The sequence below is a fragment of the Papio anubis genome, chromosome 8 (genome assembly GCF_008728515.1).
Source record: "Papio anubis isolate 15944 chromosome 8, Panubis1.0, whole genome shotgun sequence".
In the NCBI taxonomy this organism is placed as follows: domain Eukaryota; kingdom Metazoa; phylum Chordata; class Mammalia; order Primates; family Cercopithecidae; genus Papio; species Papio anubis.
The window spans coordinates 99,895,746-99,915,691 of NC_044983.1; the positions used below are offsets into that span (position 1 = coordinate 99,895,746).

General features: G+C 34.2%; 1 protein-coding gene across 2 annotated transcripts in view; it reads right to left on the reverse strand.

The window, feature by feature from the left end:
- Positions 1–19,946, reverse strand: part of LRP12 (LDL receptor related protein 12) — a 94,626-nt gene that overhangs the window by 19,793 nt on the left and 54,887 nt on the right. For both annotated transcript variants that reach the window (XM_003903055.4, XM_003903054.4), the window contains one exon: positions 2,147–2,282. In XM_003903055.4, the coding sequence (XP_003903104.1) occupies positions 2,147–2,282 (136 nt within the window). The remainder of the gene's footprint in view (positions 1–2,146; positions 2,283–19,946) is intronic.

Consider the following 19,946-nt stretch of genomic DNA (forward strand, 5'->3'; position numbering starts at 1 on the left):
AGAGGAATGAAGTAAAAATGCATTTCACCATCTTAAGCAAGTTTTATACAGCTAGCTCTCAGTATTGTTTGTTTTTACTCCATAACTTTAGTTTCCCTCTTCTATCCAGATCTAAAAAATCATATTTCCAATTCCATTTTACTAAGAATTTAAAATTTTTATGTTAAATTCAGGAATGAAGGCTGATTTTCTTTTTTACCAAGATGCTTTAAAGCATCTAGGTACACTAGATAATCACATACTTTTTCTTTTGACTTGTTAACTTGGTAAGTTAATTTAATATTTCCTAATACTGACTCATTTGTATGTCTAAAAGAGCTACGTTTAATTATGCATATGATTCTTTTGAATCATTTAAGATTATGCATTGATAATCATATGTAAAACTTGTCTTTGTGTATATGCATGTGTGTCATCTTTTTAAAGTTATGGTATTAACATGATAATGACTTCAGTAAAGAATTTGAACAATTACTAAAATCACCTTCTGGTCTGTATACATCCAAATTCACTGCTCCCTTCCAGAATTGAGGAAATTCTCCTTTAGCTGTAGAGCTCACTTCAATTTTATTCTGCATTTTAGTATTGTGCTTGGTTTTCAGTGTATTTTACTTCACGAAATCTCAAGGATCCAATACATTATCAAAACCAGATGGCAGTATTTCAATGTAATCTCTTCTGTGCTGGTAAGATTTTCAAGTTTTACAAAACTGAACTATAAGCTGTAAGTTTAATTTTTAGGTTAAAAGGTGAAGGTCTCTATAAATTCTAGTTTTATGCTAACAAACTCCCAATATGTGGTAAAAATGTTATTTTGCAAACACACAGTCATACAACAAGTAACAGAAAATAGGTATATTTACATTTCAACACTGACACTGTTACAGAAAGATAACCTTAATGGTGCATTCTACCCTCAATCAGGCAAGAGGAAAACACTGCCTGGAGGAGGAGAATAACAGCTTTTGTATGTGCCAAGCTCCAGGGTTCCAGAAGAGGTAATGTAGGGTACAGGAAAATAAAAGGAAAACAAACTATTGCCCTTGTTTATGGCTTCCACCAAAAAAAGGAGACAGATGACAGTTATGCTTCTCAGGAGAGACTGGTTTCCTCATTAGTTAATATATACAAAAAAGGAAGACGAAAAAAGATGAGAAAGTAGGTTAAATGTATAAGTCTTATTTTAAAAATGTAAAATGAAGGAATTTGAGTTTATGATCTCCAAAGTCTCTTCTAAATCTAAAATTCTATGCCTCCTACCCATACAATGTTACACACGAAAGCACGTTGAAGGTGCCTTTGTGCTACACTGTCTCTGTGATGGAAATGACATTCTTATTTGTGTTTTGTTCCAACTGCAGTTCTTCATTCAGGCACACTATTTTTTCCCCCGCCGTAGGTAACATTTTTTTCCTAATGGCCTTGATAGAATTTTCCTAAGCAAGCAATATCTAGTTCTACTAAATATATTCTTTACAATCTTATTCCCATACTGTTTTTTTCTGCAAGTAATTTGCTAAATGTTTTAAAATTTAATCTTAACCTTCCTTATTTATATGTCACATTTATTCTTACAATCTTAAACTTATGGTTATTTCCCTTAAGAAAGTCTTTCATTTGTATTCTTAACAAATGCTCTTTTGTTTCGAAGTTACAAAAAAAGATTTTTCTAGATATAGTAACTCTCCATTATCAGCTTGTTTCAAGTTTTATACATACATACACATATACAGACATGCATGACAATCGTGTTTTAACTTATTTAGGTAGAAGGCTCTACTAATGAGACAAAGGTTAAGGGCTCGATATCCAAGTGAATTATTGAGTTTTGTTTATTTGTTTGTTCCACTGCCAAAGATTAGTCTTGACCCTAATAGGCTATTTTGCAAATGTGTATCTTTTGTTAAAAAGCAGCTTAGAAGAATATAGATGATTCAATGCAAATACATTACCACTCTTAGAAAATAGTCAAAACACATACCAGATGGGCTGTTATTCTTACTCTTAAGATGACACCATTAGCTGTTCTTTATCACATCTCCTGAAAAGACTTCTTTTTATATTACTGCATGTTAAGTAATAATAAATGAAAATGGAATTTATGTTTTATAATAAATTATGTAGTAATACAGAAAGGTAGAATTACCTTATAGTAATGATTTCGCCTGGGTTTGCCCTTATGAACCAGCTACAGTTGATTTTTGCAGGATATTCAGAAGGCCAGCCTGGGCTTGTGATTATGCCACTTGGTGCTCGAATTTGCTCTGGAGTCTCTCCACAAGCTGGAAGACAGCCAAAGCAATCTTTGCTTATTATTATACATTCAAAATAGTACTAGGTAAGTCAGTGTTTTTTAAAAACCAAAAAACTTTACACATCAAATAATATCCAATAAGATATGGTAGTATCAACTTTAAAAAGTTATTATTCTAATGAGATATTTCAATTTCCTCCCTTTCAGATAAAGTTTTTTATTCCAATTAAATAGAGTAGTCCCACTTGTCGGACATTTTGCTTTCCATTGTTCAGTTACTTGGAGTCAACAGTGGTCTGAAAATATTAAATGGAAAATTCCAGAAATAAACAACTCTTAAGTTTTAAATTGTGTGCTGTTCTGAGTAGTGATGACATCTCTTGCTGTGCCGCTCTGTCCCTCCTGGGACATGAATCTCCCCTTTGTCCAGTGTATCCACGCTGTGTATGCTACCCACCCATTAGTTACTTAGTAGCCATCTCAGTTATGAGATCAACTGTCACAGTATTGAAGTGCTTGTGTTCGCATCACCCTTATTTTGCCATTATGAATGGTCTCAAAGCACAAAAGCAGTGATGCTGGTAATTCAGATATGTCAAAGAGAGGCTGTAAAGTGCTTCCATTAAGTGAAAAGGTGAAAGTTCTCAACAACAGAAAAAAAATCATATGCTGAGGTGTCTGAGCTCTAAAGAAAGAATGAATCTTATATCCATGAAATTACAAAGAAGGAAAAAGAAATTCACGCTAGTTTTGCTGTGATACCTCAAACTGCAAAAGTTAATGGCCACAGTGCCTAAGTGCTTAGTTAAGATGGAAAAGGCATTATATTGGACAGCAATCAGGTTTGGTACTCTGCAGTTTCAGGTATTCACTGGGGATCTTGAAGGTATCCCCCACAGATAAGGAGGGACTACTGTACATGTTTTGGGCAGGCAAGGAAATTTCCACCTGGATCACTGAATAAGAGTTCAAGATTACTGGCTTTGGCCATGGAGATTGATCTATCCATCTACCCATCTTTTTTCAAAACTCATCTTTCAAGTTTATTTTCTTTGTCATAAACTACCTTTCCAATATTTGCTCACCTACTTTGTTTAGATCCTTAGGAGCATAATGCTGCTTTTAGGGTACTCTAAATAAGCCTAACAATAAGATGCTGGATTGTAATTTTTGTTAAGAAGTTAGTGGACGTTTGAATAAAGATAGTAAAACATTCAAAATTACTGCAAAGCAGTTCTTCAATTTATTCCATTAATACTTCCAAGCTATTTATTACAGTGTTATTAATGATTCCTACATTATTTAAAAGTAAAATCTTGAAATAGTGCTTAAAATATCATCATGTGATTAGATATCTGCATATCACAGAGGAAAATCTTCATGCATATAGAATAAATTAAAACTAATACCAATACTTTCCTGGATTATTCTTGCATTATCTGGAACTCTCGTTGTAAATAGTTAACATTGTCCAGAATTCAGTTGATAATGTGACAATTTATTCTCTCTCAATTAAATACGTGATGTTTAAGCCTTTAGTAGAATTTAAAATCCTAGAACCTCTTATTTAATATAACTTCAACAAATTAGATTACTTGATTTTAAAGTAACAGCAGATTAGAAGCAGAAAATTAGAAGTGGGGAGAGTAGCTGCCAGGGATACATAAACAGTTATCAGAAGTGATGAGTAAGTTTTCAGAAACACAATGAACAGTACATACTAAACTCAAAAACCATGAGCTCATAATTTACACATTATTGCCTGTCTCTCAAAAGGTAAGACTGTTGTATATTGTCATAATAAATTAATATTCATACTGATCTAAGAGTTGTTAAGTGAATAATGAATCGGTATAGGCAAAATGACTGGTATAATACACGGCCTGCACTCCAGTGCTTTTTAAGTTCAGCTGTAGTTTAAAAATCAGGTAACCCAAGAGATGGCCAAATATCACTATTACAATTGTAACTTGGAAAAATAACTTTTTTTTTTTTTTTTTTTTTGAGATGGAGTCTTGCTCTGTCTCCAGGCTGGATGGGGTACAGTGGTGCAAACTCAGCTCACTACAACCTCCGCTTCCCGGGTTCAAACAATTCTCCTGCCTCAGCCTCCCGAGTAGCTGGGACTACAGGCGCGAGCCACTACACCCAGCTAATTTTTGTATTTTCAGTAGAGAAGAGGTTTCACCAGGTTGGCCAGGATGGTCTTGATCTCTTGACCTCATGATCTGCCTGCCTCGGCCTCCCAAAGTGCTGGGATTACAGGCGTGAGCCACCATGCCCAGCATTTTTTTTTTTTTTTTAAAGAGATGAGATCTCACTATGTTGCCCAGGCTGGAGTGCAGTAGCTATTCACAGGCATTAGCACAGAACACTACAGCCTTGAATTCTTGGGCTCAGGTGATCCTCTTGCCTTAGCTTCCTGAGTAGCTGGGACAACAAACAGCATGTCACCATGCACGGCAATTTTTTTTTTTTTCCCGTAACAAAGCTTATACTCTGTTCAATTTAGGTTAAGAATGCTAGGAAGTATACTATGTAATTGAAAGAATTTTATCCATAATGATCAAAATGAAACAAGCTATGTTACTTAGAAGTCAATCCTTATTTCTATAGAATAACCTATTCCCTGAAGAAAACATGCCATCAGAGCCTTAAAAGTATATTCTACTGCAGAAAAAAAGTTCATATCTAAAAATGGATCTGCCCTGGAATCAGGGTCCACTGCCAAAGGGAATCTGTTTTGAATCGCTTTCAGAACAGATTGATAGCATACAGCACACAGACACATCAAGGGCTTAGCATTCATCTCATTGCCAAGGCATAGTCAAAGCTTCCCTTTTTTTTTTTTTGCTGCTGTTTCATTAGTAAATCTCCCTGACAAAAAATTTCTAATTTTAATAAAAGATGTTTTAGAAAAAGACTAAATGTATTCAAATGTAATTCTTTTTAAAGAGTTTATTAATAATAAACTGCCAGTTTGCTTCCACTTTGCTCTGAGTTGTTATTACAATAATTTAATAAAAGGATAGCTAAGTTATTTATAACACCTTCTTTTCTCCCGGACACGGTGAAACCCTGTCTCCACTAAAAATACAAAAATTAGCTGGGTGTGGTGGTGCGCCTGTAGTCCCAGCTACTCAGGAGGCTGAGGAAGGAGAATCGCTTGAACCTGAGTGATATTTTTTTAGATGGAGTCTCGCTCTGTCTCCAGACTGGATGGAGTACAGTCTGGAGTACTGAGGGGCGGAGGCTGCGGTAAGCTGAGATAGCGCCACTGCACTCCAGCCTGGTGACAGAGCGAGACTTTTCATTATCTCCTACCATAGCATTCTGGAGTCGTAGTAAGCTAAAGGAAATCTCAAGTTCATGAAAATATAAACAAACATATAAATAAACAGCCAAAAACAATCATTACCCTTTCCCCAGAATATGGAACATTCCTAACCTTTGACTAAATCGATATTCTAATTATAGGGAAAAACTAGAAAGAATTTTATTAGGTTTTGTTTTAGGAAAAAAATTTCAAGTACATGAGAAACCCATAGGTGGTAGCATCTTAAGTACTCAAATATTTACCGAATGATTCACCTAGTATGGTACTCAAAAATACATTTTGTGAATATTTTATTTTCATACAACTGCCCAAGGATAAGACATACCACCCCTAAATAACATTGGTTATTATACGATTCAATATTTATATTTCTAATTCAATATGTACTTTTATAACATTATTTTAAAATATTAATGATTCTTCCTAATCAAAAACAAAACCATAGTATCCTAAAGTTTCTTACTGAATTAATTATAAATATATATATTGATTTAGTTATGCATATTTCCAACATGACTGAATTTGGAATTTGGTTCCCGATCTAGCCAGTGGCTTTTTATCAACCTATTTTCGCATGTACAATACACTGAGTATGTAGACAAATATGCTCTAGCACAGCCATAATGTATTCCTTTCTATACCTAATAAAGAACACATTTCAAAAGTCAAAGGAAACTATTAAAGCAATTTTTAACTCCTTTTTGGGTTAAGAGTTTGCCTTTGTATACTGGCAGATTTGGAATGAGAAGACCTAGACGCTGTCTGTCTATCTGCCAATGTCTGTTCTATCACAATGTAAACTACTAAATTTTGGGGGGTGCTATTAATAATTTCCTCAGATGTTGAAATAAGGAGTTGCTATTTGAATACCTCTAAGGTCTATTTCAGCCCTCAATCATGCATCTCTTCCCACTATATTTCTGATAGCTCACTGGGATACAATGATAAATTTTTCATTTTCTTCCTTTGCATTTTCTCTCTGACCCACTGAAATAGACTTTCAATTCTGACCTTATCTCCACAGAAACCACGCTAGCAGGCAAAGGTCATCAGTGACCTCACTGCTAAATGCAATGGATACTCATTCCCAAGGTACTTGATCTTTCTGGAGCACTTGACACTGACTACCCAGACTTGGAACTGTACTACCCAGACTTTGTGGATATCACCTCCTCTGATTCTCCTTCTAACTCTATTCTGTGTTAATTTTCTAGCACTAGATCCTCTGTCCTTGGCCAGTCAGCCAGCCAGCCCCTGATACTGGTTTCATGGTTAATTCCAAAGCCCTCTGCTCTTCTCACTCTCAATAGAAGATTTCATTCGCTTTTACAATTTCAACTATGGTCAAGAGTTTAAAATTTTTAACCCAGAGGCTTTGAACAGTCAAATGCCCACTGGACATTCTAACCTCAAATTCAACATGATCAGACCTGTGTGTTTCCCAAATTCGTCTTCAGAATATCCTATATTCTGAATCTATGTCGTCTTATGCAGCATTTGATTGATGGAATAGGTACTTAAGGAAAAAGAAACTGAAGAATACCACAGGCGTTTTCAAGAATTTTTAAGGACAGGAAATAAGTTAGGCCTCACAGAGATTAAAACTGGAAATTTCAGTCAGAAATTGAGCCTGCCTTCTCCACGTCTTAGGGAACCAAGTCCTGTTTTATCTCTTACAAATCTGTCCCAATCTTCCAAAGGATCTCCTCTGGGTCTTCCATTTTTTCATTATTTCATTATTTTTCATTATTTATAAGCTTTATAAATGGTTTCCCAGTCCCAACTTATCATTAATACTTCAGCTCCAGTACCTACTATCATCTGTAATTTCCTTTTTCCTAGTTTATTATATTTATACTACTGTTACTCATTTTACATTATAGATTTGAGGTGGCTTATTATTATAATATTGATAAAATAGATAAAACTTAAGTCTCGGGCCAGGTGTGGTGGTTCATGCATGTAATCACAGCACTTTGGGAGGCCAAGCCGGGCGGATCATGAGATCAGGAGTTCAAGACCAGCCCGGCCAATATGCTGAAACCCCGTCTCTACTTTAAAAAAAAAAAAAAAATTAGCCAGGTGTGGTGGTGCACGCCTGTAGTCCCAGCTACTCAGGAGGCTGAGGCAGGAGAATTGCTTGAACCTGGGAGGCGGAGGTTGCGGTGAGCTGAGATCGTGCCACTGACTCCAGCGTAGGCAACAGAGCGAGACTTTGTCTCAAAAAAACACACACACACACAAAAAAACAAACTTCAGTCTCCATTTCCTCACTTGTAAATGGGGATTAAAATACTAGTACACAGGGTGTTCCAAGGATTATATACAATTATTTTGGTAACAGACATAGCACACTGCTTGCATTACAGTAAACTGTCAGTAAACAATATTACATGATATGCCAAATCAGATGGGTTGGTAGTAATGCCTGGAATGCTGTATTGAGATGGCTACTAAGGCTGTTTTCAGGCTAAGAAAGAGGACAGTGACTGAAAGAGGACGTGGGATTGTTTACTGAGTAAGTGCTAGGCACCGTTATGCACTGCAAAGAATGAGAAAATATGTCATGATTAACCTGACACAGATAAAAGCCATGGGAAGGATAAGGTTGAGACACATACTCACAAAACTTTACTTTAGGAAATAAATCTCTTTTTGTTTGAAATCAAAATTTACATGGCTTGAACTTCATCTTTCTACATTTTGACTATCCTCCCAGTTTAAAATACATCAAACTTGACTTTCTTTTGCTTACATTCATTCTATTCATACCTTTTCTATTGCTTAAACATAGTTATTTCAGCTATGATCTGGCTAATTCTTCCTTAAGAATTAGTTTATATGTAATTGGCAAATAAATAAATCTTGTCAGTACTATGCAGAATTGTGTAAGATCTTATTCCCAGCATGCTAATGATTTGAAATAACCAGAAGTAGAAGTTTTCAGAGTTTAAGAAAAAATATGAAAACCCTATAGAAACTGCCTTTCTTTATTGCAAAATGTGGTTACTTTTTTTGGCTAAAATAACTCCTTGGTTTTTGTCTATATTAAGCTATCCTGGGAAGTTGCAAAATGCAGATGGAAATGTGAAGACATCACACCACTATGAAAACAAAACAATTGATGAGGGATATGCCTGACGTGTATTTTTAATTTTGATTAAATTAGTCTCCATTAGAAGCAAATACCTTTAAGTAGGGGAGCATGAACCTATGCATATATGGCTGCAGAATATAGACTGATTCTAATTGTAAATGTCTACAGGTATTTGACTGTGCTAGTAGTATCTGGATTGATATTTTATTTGCTAGGGTTATACTTAAAAGGTATGTAGTAGTAAGTGATCTACGCCAACACTATTTTCTCAGAAGCCTTGTTAGTCTTTGTTCATTTTGCTTCCTTAATATATCTCTTAATTACTTGTATCAACTTTTTAAATTTACTATTTTTTTTTTATAGAGATGGGGTCTCCCTATGTTGCCCAGGCTGGTCTTGAACTCCTGAACTCAAATAATCCACTCTCCTTGGCCTCCCAAAGTACTGGGACTACAGGTGTGTGCCACCACACCCAGCCAGTATCAACTAAATCATCTATTTAATTTACTTTCGTCAGTTATCTTTTGATATAAACAAATATTCAAGTACTTTGAATAATGACGATCTACATTCTCTACTTTTTATAAATTTCCTATAACCCCAGAAATAGAAATCCCCAAATTAAAGAGGTTCTAAATATTTATTCAAAAGATAGCAACTTTCAAACGTGGATAGCATCTTTTCAGTAGGAACACACAGGCTATGTGACTAGCCCCCACAAAAGCCTATTTAATTTAGTTGATCTAGTGTATAGGAAAAAGACAATGACATTATTATAATGCTAATAATGGTTAAGCTATATGAAAGATTAACTGAATACATATTTTTAAAATTTATCATGTATGCTGTCAATTGAGAAAGGGAGAATTAACTGAAGAATGAATAGGTAGAGATTCTCTGACGGAGTTCTTAAGATTTTGGTTTTAGTTTTCTCGTTTAAAATACAAAGATCTCATTGTATAGTTTAGAAAACAGGGCAAGATCAACTGATGAAGAAACACTGAAGACTCTTCATGTTTATACTTATACTATTTTAATAATCCTACAGAAAGCATAGGACTATTGTTTTAAAACTAGATTAATGCATCATACTTATTATCTTTAAATCAATTATTTAAAAAATTGGAAGTGCTCAAACAACCTCTATTAAGAGGACACATGAAAGAGGGAGGATCACTTCAAAATAATTTCAAGCTGTCTTGCAATCTGAGATTTCATAGTTTCAAAACACCTAAAAAATCACAGAAAAAAACATTAAGTAAAGATATTTATAATTAGAGCTGAACTACTGTCAAAGAAAAAGTACAATTTCCTGTTCCACAGATGAAGAACTGGGTTTTTTTAAACTGACAAGAATTGATACTTTATGACAAAAAGTAGTTGAGACTAAGTTATGTGAAATCTTTGTGATTTTGATTTTAATAAATCACAAAACTGAAATGCAAGTAAGTGTCTGTTTATGTTTACTGACCACCTAACTTCCTAAGACACATATGAAGGGCACAAAAGAAATAGAGAACTCGTGCTCTCATGGAAATTATAGTTTTATAACAATGACATGTACTTCTTAACTGAATTCAAGAAGCATTTAATAGTTAATATGACATCATACCAGATAATACAGTACTACATGATATAATGCATAACAAGTAATTTTAGGCAAAGTGCCACATGTTCAGTTAAACACATGGTGTTATTAAACAGAAACAAAGGCTGACCAAAAACCTGCATTATGCCAAGTATAGAACAGGGAAGGTTCTGCTTGACTACGCACAAACGATTTCTTTCATAGAAGAGAAGGTGGTAGAGCTACAGAAAAGCATACTCTAAACTAGTTAAAAGAATTTAATGACCCAATTCTATAGACAGTAGTCAAGCCAAGATAGACCTACTACAAAAGGAAGTTATGTGATCCAAGTATTTTGTAAAGGTTATTGAGGGAAGAGAAACCAGTGAGGCAAAGAGATCACCTAAAAGGCAATTATAAAAACTCATCTTTTTGTACAATTTTACTTTATGAAAGTTTCACAACAGAGTAAAATCATGCTCACTCTGTTCATAAGCAAAGGATAATAGCATATATAGGTAACAGTGGTTACTGTCATTTGGCCATCTCATTTTTCAGAGTACTGTATAGAGTGTATTATAAAGAATATTAATTCCATTATGGCTGATGAGTACAAAAGCAATTCCAAGTGTTGACAACTAGTAAGAAGGATTTGATTCCAATGGAAATAAATGTACTAAAAAACCCCACCATCTCCAAAATAAAAATTTGGTAAGCAAATGGTGTCTGTTGAATGGCCATATGGGATTAGAGTAAAAATTATTCTCAAAGTTAACAAGGGAATCATCCAATACATTGAAAATACTATGCTTATGCAAACAACTAGAGGCACCCAAACATGGAAAAACCAGAGTCTGTAGTTAGATGACTAGCATCAGATATCAGATACCTCCTGGACTATTGTTAATTTAGGAAATAGCAGTTTGAAAACTTAGAGACTAAGTATGACACACAGTGCTGAGGATGAGATTTCTGCTTCAAGTCAGAAATGTATGGTTTCTAAGTCCAAGGACTGTAAGTATCATTAAAGTGAAGCACGTATGCAGGCCCTGGATCCACAACTGATGATAATGTTATAAAATTACCTAATACTTAATGAACTTACTACCTGTCAGGTACTTTAATGCTTATTATTATTATCCCTACTTAACAGATAAGAAAAAAATGGAGGCATAGAGAAATTTGGTAATTTTCCTAAGGTCACAAAAAAGCTGTAAGTGTCAGAGCTGGGATGGAACTCAGGCAAGAGACTTCATACAAGCTGTATTCTTAACCACTAAGGCAAACTGCTGCCCACTAAAGAACTCCCTATGACATCTGGAAAAATTACCAGGGAGGTGGAAGGGAGCCGCTTCAATAGCATTTAAATGACAAAAGTGGTCTATTCTAGAAAAACGAACTATTGGTCCTACATTAACATGGATTAAAAGGGTAGATAATCTATAATAACACAGAGAACGTAAGTACAGTTAGTAGTTTTGAAATTTCTAAAGATTGATTCCATTATCTAAGAACTATAGGCAGGACTGACCAGCTTCTTAGTATCTTTGGAATTAAAAATGTTATAAACAGCATTCTAGAACCTACTTTTAATAAGAGAACATATATATATATAGTTAATTATGGGTAAGATGCTTAGGGCAAGGAGTAGAATAGAAGCAATAAGGGCATGAAGTGGAGGCTGAGGGAGACATTTCAAAGGAAGAGCAACAGACAGACACTTAAAAATGGACAGTTTGGAAAGCAGGCATATTCAGCATAGAGTCTATGGGCCACTGAGAATACATGGCAAGTGACCAACTGTTGGAATATGCAAGAAAAATAAGTTAGAGTACTATAGTTGCCCTCATTGAAATGTCATGTATAACATAACTAGGCCCTGTAACCTGAACCGGAAACATATGCCCACAGCTAGGCAGAAATGACTTGATTCAAAAGTCCTCTTCCTGTATCTTGACTGCGCTTGTTGCCTAAATAGTGTCTTGATTTCTCTGACCCTCCAGACTCTTTAAATGGGGTTTTCTGACTCCCTGGCACCTGAGCCAAGCTGCGTCATAATGTGAAATGTCACAACAGTCAACATTTTGAGGATGGACAGAGTTGGAAGGGGACAGAGATTGAACATGAGTAAGATTTCCTTAGAATTACTCCAAACTTCATTCTTTTTAAAAAAGAAGTTAGAAAACTGAACTTCTCCCTGTATGGGAATAATTAACTAGCACTTGAACATAGGTTGAGTACCCCTAATCCAAAATGCTTGGGACCAGAAGTGTTTTGGATTTCAAAATTTGGAATATTTGTGCATATATACTGGTTGAACATCCCTAATCCAAAATCTGAAATACTTCAATGAGTATTTCCTGTGAGTATCATGTCAGTGCTCTAAAAGATTCCGGAGCATTTCAAATTTCAGATTTTTAGATTCGGGATGCTCAACTTGTAGCAATATTTACTAGCCTAAGATGGGAAAGGTTTTAATTATGACTTGAAAGTCAAGAATCAGGCAAGCAGAAAAAAATGATATTAATCCATCACTCTCACTTAGGACTCTCATTACTCTCAGACTTATTATTAGAAACTACAAGTGCCATGGCAAGTAGGAAATCTTATATCCAGCTGTTTATAATTTAAATGAATATTCTTCCGCATTAGTACTGACATTTAAGACTGAATACAGCCATATATTTATTCTTATTATTCTAAGTGACATTTTTTAAGGACCAAAATATTTTACTTGGCTATCGGCTGTAATCAAGGCAGGTAATTTCTTGGTATCTTGAAAGCACTAATGTTCAGAACAAACAAACTATAATCAAGGGTTATATGGCAATAAAACAAAACATAAAGTCAGAAGAGACAAAAATATAGATAGAGAAGGAGAAAAAACAAAAAAGAACAAAAAAAAAAACACAGGGTCATAGCACAGTATGAATGAAGATGAGAAGAGCAAAGACACTGAATATACCCACCTAAAATGGAACTAACTAGCCAGCTTCACCCTGAAACTTCTTAGTAAGAATAATTTAGGATTTTGCTAACAATGCATAACATCAGATGAATAGAGAAGATGCATACTTTTATGCCATTTTTAAAGGGCTTATGAGGGCAATTTTTTTTCCTGCAAGCGTATAAAAATTACTGACATGGTACCTACATTTTCCGATTTTAAGCACTACAGAAGACTAAAAGGCTAAAGCAAACTACTACTATTTCCAGAATGGGAAAAATTACTAATTTTTGAAGGTTACTGTGACTCTGGCTGGAAGCATAAAAAGGTAAGGCAGAAATCATCACTTAAGCTAACAAACTGGCCTTGGAGCTCATGGTTTTGTAACCCATCTCTATCAGCTTTGACACAGTTTTTAGTAGTGTTCCAGTTACTGTGTCCTTTGTCAAGGGTGGTACCCAGAAATAAACAATACCAGAGTATGTTTGCATGAATACTAAAGAAGAACTATCATCTGCTTGGTTCTGGATACTGTATTTCCATTACTGCAGTTTAATATCAAATCACCCCCTTACTTATAACAGGCTATTAGTCAACTGATACCCAAGTACAGTTTGCTTATTGACCAAGTGACTGGCTTTTGCACAACAGTTTCATAGTACATTCAATTCAAATTCATGCCTTGGCAAAAATTACTGATAACCAACATGTTATCACACTTTGAAGAGTCATTCCCAGAGTTACAGATTGGAAAAGAAAATGTCAAATGCTTGAACAGAACTTGCCTTTTTACCTTCACTAGGTTTGGCTCACTCAATGAAATGGATATATCCATCCAGATGAACTTCACTTCTACCATCTAAGCACTGCATACTCTGTCACAATACAAACTGTTCTGTCTATAGTTCTGGTACTCACATGTGCTGCTCTAACGCTGGGGTTATTGTTTATTACAACATACAATGAATATTCCTTATCCAAATTCCTTGGGACCAGAAGTATTTTGATTTTTTTTCAAATTATGGAATATGTGCAGATATATCCTTACTAGCTGAGCATCCCAAAACCAAAAACCTGAAGTGTGAAATGCTCCAATGGGCATTTCCTTTGAGTGTTATGTCGTTGCTCAAAATGTTTTGGATTTTGGAGCATTTTGATTTTTGGATTTTCAGATTTGGGATAGTCAACCTGTAATGTAACATAAAAATATAACATAATTATTTTGTTATAAATACATAATTGTTCAATAAATACTTGATATATAATATAAAATAGGTTACAATTATATAACATAAAGATGTTTCATATAAGACATTGGCCACAAGATTAGAGAGTACATAATATAGAAATAATAGCACCATTAGTTTCCTTTCCAAAACTTAAAGGGAGTTCACTACTTTAAAACTTTAAGTGTCTCAGAAGTAAACTCTGAAGGTAGACAATGACTTTAAAAATTATTAGCATCCTATAGTAATTTTTTTTATATAAAGAATGTACTGTCTCATATTCCCTACTCATTTTCTTTATACAAAGGATAGCTTCTTGGGTTCACACTACGTTCTATTTCTATATTCTGAAATCCTAAAAACCCTAATGTATTAATAATCAACTAAAATGTAATAAGCCTTCTTTCTTTTCTTCATTTCAAACATGGATGAAAGACATTTTTATAACGGTGGTCAAAAGAACTAGTGAAATTCTTCTTAGTAAATTTAGCAAGAGGTCCAGGTACTTAATTGAATAACTGTAAAATAATATTAAAATTACATAGGAAAGGTGCAAAGGACCACTTGACCTGCTACTTATTCAGGTAACTTTTCTATATTTAAAAAATAATTGTAAACTTCTATCAGAGATAATTACAATTTAACCTTTATTTCCTTTCAAATTCTTTATTTGGAAGATCTTAAACATTCTAGGATAATAAAAGCTTTATCAAACTAGATGTTCTTCCAGGAAAATTTCAAAATACCATGTTAAAATATTTAAGCCCAAAGCTGTGGTTAAAAACAAAAGCTATTTTAATTTAGTACTCGCCATTATTACAAAATGTTGTTAACTAATCTGAAAGCAAAGTTACTGCAATTTAGAAAATATGTCCCTATTTTAAAGGCCACAACCAAATTAACAGTTGTAAAAGGCATACAGGATTAGCAATGTGCTAGGCCTTCGAATATTAGAATAGAAACTATAAAACGCAAATACGTAAAAGCAAGAAAGGCTGATGACTTTGATAGAATAAAATTCTGACAGCCTAAACAATACTTAAAAACTATCTGAAGTCTATTTTATATACTCTGCTAATTTAGTTAATATGAATAAGGATTAAGAAAGGAAATTCCTAAGTAAATATTCTCTCTCTCAGCTCATAGAAATGTCAGCTTTGCCTGACAAAAGATTTCAAGTCAAATGCAGAGTAGACTCAAAATCAAGGTAATCTCAGAATTCAGTTATCATTAAAAAGTAGGAATATTTGGAAGTTGTATCATTGGTAATTGGAAATACCATGTTAATCTTCCTATGTTAGAAAAAGCTTCTGCCTGAGAAAGCAGCAAGCCTTAACATCTGTTCCTATTAGCAAACAGAAAATATTTTATAAACTTCAGGCTAGTTTTTGCCTAACTATAAAGGAAAGCAAATCTCATTCTCTTATTCTTTGAAATGTCACAACTCCAGGCCATGAATCAAAAAGAAAAGAAAATGTTCCTTTTTTATTTTTAACAGTTTGACAGAAAATAAAAGGTTGAGACTTTAACGGAAACATAATAAGAAAAAAAGTTAAGCAAGAAAAACATGATTATACTGAAAGTAAATGCAGACAACTGTGTAAATTACTACATCTTTTTTGGAAGGCAATCTGTCAGAAAGTTTCTAGTCATTAAATTATTTATGACCTGTGATACAGTAATTTCACTTTCAGAAATATATGCTAAGGAAATATTCTTAGAAATAAAAAAGGCTAGATATACAGTTGACCCTTGAACAACATGGGTTTGAATTGTGTGAGTTCACTTACACATGGATTGTTTTCAATAAATACACTGGAAAATTTTTTGGAGATTCGTGACAATTTGAAAAACCTTGCAGACAAATCACAGACTGGAAATTTTGAAAAAACATTAGGTATATCATGAATACATATGTGTGTAAAATACTATTTTATCATTTAGTACCATAAAAAATACACTAACCTATTACAAAGAGTTAGAATTTATCAAAACTTACACGGACACTTGCAGGCCACACACAGCACCATTTACATTCAAGAGAAGTATAAAGATGAATACTAAATCATAACTGAATAAAATTAATTATAGGACATACTATACAACTAATAATTCTGTAGCCACCTCCCATTGCTATTTTGGTGAGCTCAATTTGCAAGTATCTGCTTAAATTGCTGTGTGATGCTGATCACCTTCATGTGAGCAGTTGGTATCTCCAGTAAATTGTGTGTCACAGTATAATGTGATCTCTGGTGGTTCTCACGTATTTTTCATTTGTTTAGTGCAATACCATAAACCCCAAATAACACCATGGGATCCATACAAAGTGCCACTAGTAATGTTGCAAGTGCTCCCAAGAAGCAAATAAAAGTCACAACATCACAAGAAAAAGCTGAATTGCTTGATATGTACTGTAGACTGAGGTCTGCAATTGCAGCTGCCCACCTTATCAGACAGATGACTCATCTGTAAATAGATAATATAAACTTACAGTATCAATAAATACAGTAGCATACTGTAAATGGATTTTCTCTTATGATTTTCTTAATAACATTTTCTTTTCTCTAGCTTACTTTAAGAATACAGCATTTAAGGCTGGGCACGGTGGCTCACACCTGTAATACCAGCATTTTGGGAGGCCGAGGTGGGGAGATCACTTGTATTCACAAGTTCAAGACCAGCCTGGGCAACATGGCAAAACCCCATCTCTACAAAAACAAAAACTGGCTGGGCATGGTGGTGAGCACCTGTAGTCCCAGCTACTCAGGAGGCTGAGGTGGAAGGATGGCTTGAGCCCAGGAGGTGGAGGTTGCAGTGGGCTGAGATCATGCCGCTGCACTCCAGCCTGGGTGACAAAGCCAGATCCTGTATCAAAAAAAAAAAAAAAAAAAAAGAATACAGCATTTAATACATATAACGTACATAAATTTAATTGAATGTTTATGTTGTTGTTAAGATTTCCAATCAACAGCACGCTAGTGAGTACTTAAACTTTTGGAGAATCAACAATTATACATGGTTTTTCGACTATGCAGGGTGCCCCAACTGCCATCTTGTTCAAGAGTCAACTGTATATGAATATATCTCTTGAGCAAGATCCAAATTAGGCAAAATCCACTGGAAACAACCCATTGTAATGAAGTCACGTGATGGAAATTTTATGCAGGTATTACAATAATGGATATGAAGACTAAGGGAAAAAATGTATATAGTGTTAAATAGAGCAGGAGATAAAATTAGGGATAATTCAAATGCATATAGAATTATTTTTAAGGTATGTACACAAAAGGACAAATAAGAAATTTAATATACTATTATTAATTATTCTAGGAAGGTAGGGTTAATGGGCGATTTTCTAATGCTTTTTTCTAAATGTTTAATGAAACTTGTATAATAAATAGAATTTGTGAAAACAAAAAACTTGATTTAGAAGTAATCAAGAATAAGGAGAACATAAATTATTTCTAGAATATCCTGATTAAAGTCAATATCATAGATTACAGAGTAATTCAGGTTAAAGCAGATATATTTTAAAAAATCAAATACATGTGTTTAATGTGTACAAGGGCTTTGTGGTAAATCAACTTGACCTAAGATATATTTCATTCTATGTAGCAGATAAGCAGTAATTTGGTAATTTTAAACATTTCAAAAAGAAACATATAATTTAGACATTTTTTTAAAAAGTGATTAAAATAGCCTTCCTACTCTCTCGTGTATGCAGTTAAATTACTTGGCAGTTTCTGTGGTACAATTCATACTGATTTTCATATATTATTAAATTTATAAAAATACCATTTGTCTTTTCTCCTTTCTCTAATATATGAAGGGAGATTTAAAATTCTGGACCAAGAAAAGTACTAAATTTTTAAAAAAGTACAAAAATTAGATTTTATCCAATATTCTTTCCCATTATATAACAACTAGATACACACTTTTTGATAATTTAACTACAATTTCTTATGCCAACCCTGTAGCATAAGAACAAGCAAAAAGGCAAAGACTTATCTTTCCTGGCAAGGATTTGAGGAGGAAGAAGATGGAAATAAACAGAATATTAAAAACAGAACAAATTATTCCAAGCACAAGAACCAAAACTATATTATTAATTAGAAATTAGTAATTCCCCAAAAAATTCATGAGTAAACAAAATGAAGCACTTAATTAATACTATGCCTAATTAATAAAATAAGAAAAGTTAATATTAAGTCATTTACTACTTACCAGATATTATAACTAGGCTTTTTACAAATTCATATTCTAACTTAATGTGTTCATTATTTGCCATAATGTGCCTTAGTACATTAAGATCATATTATAGGTACGGTTTGCACATTTACTTCTGCTATTAAGTGATAAGTTCCTTGAGACAGAATATTTTACTCACCACTTACTTCCACCCTCCTTGGCACAAGGTCCTATCAGGTGCTTGATACATGTTAAATGAATTGAATTCATTGCCAACAGGGTGACTATACAGCCTGATTTGTCCAGAACAGTTCTTGTTCTGTCACTGGTGCAGCATAATTAAAAATAATGTATTATTTCGCTTTCAAAGTGTCCTGATTTGGAAAACAAATTACCTGATAACACTAGGTGTAGACAATTAAAATTCTTTCTAAAATCATCAATATACTTTCCAAAGTGCAAACGACAATCGAGCAGGGCACTGAGCACTGGCAAATGGAGTTGCAGAGGTGAAAAGAGCAGGGGAGAGCAGAAATAGATGGTAGCATAGAATACTGAAGCATCTCACCATTTCTGTTGCTTGCTGATCTCAATAGAAAGCAAGTCCTGCATTTTGAGATTCTTCCAAAGGCTAGCTCTCCATTTAGACCAGCACTGAAGGGGCCCTAGTTTCTACTGGGGATGCAAGGATTTCAGAAAACTTATACTCCATTAAACATCACATCTATAGCTCCATACTGGCCTCAGAAAAAAATGCAATGAGGCCAGGCACGGTGGCTCATGCCTGTAATGCCAGCACTTTGGGAGGCCAAGGTGGGCGGATCACTTGAAGTCAGGAGTCTCAGACCAGCCTGGCCAATGGTGAAACCATGTCTCTCTTAAAAATACAAAAATTAGTTGGGCATGGTGGTGCATGCCTCCAGTCCCAGCTACTTGGGAGACTGGGGCAGGAGAATTGCTTCAACCCGGGAGGCAGAGGTTGTAGTGAACTGAGACTGTACTGCAGCCTGGGCAACAGATTGAGTGAGACTCCATTTCAAAAAAAACAAAAAAGGCAAAAAAAAAAAAAAAAAGCAATGACTCTGTGTACCCAGACATACCTTTGGAGACAGCATCCACTTATTTTTAATAATATAATTCCATTTATTTTTAATAATATAATTAGAACAGATTTCATGTATTATTCTTCCTATTCTATGTTAGAAAGATTTTGTAAGATGAGACTTAGAAAAAATAAGCCATGAATAAGGTTTTACTCACTTCTGAAATGGAGTATTTTATTGACATATAAATATATTTAATTAAAACACACATTTTGTTATGGCCTGAA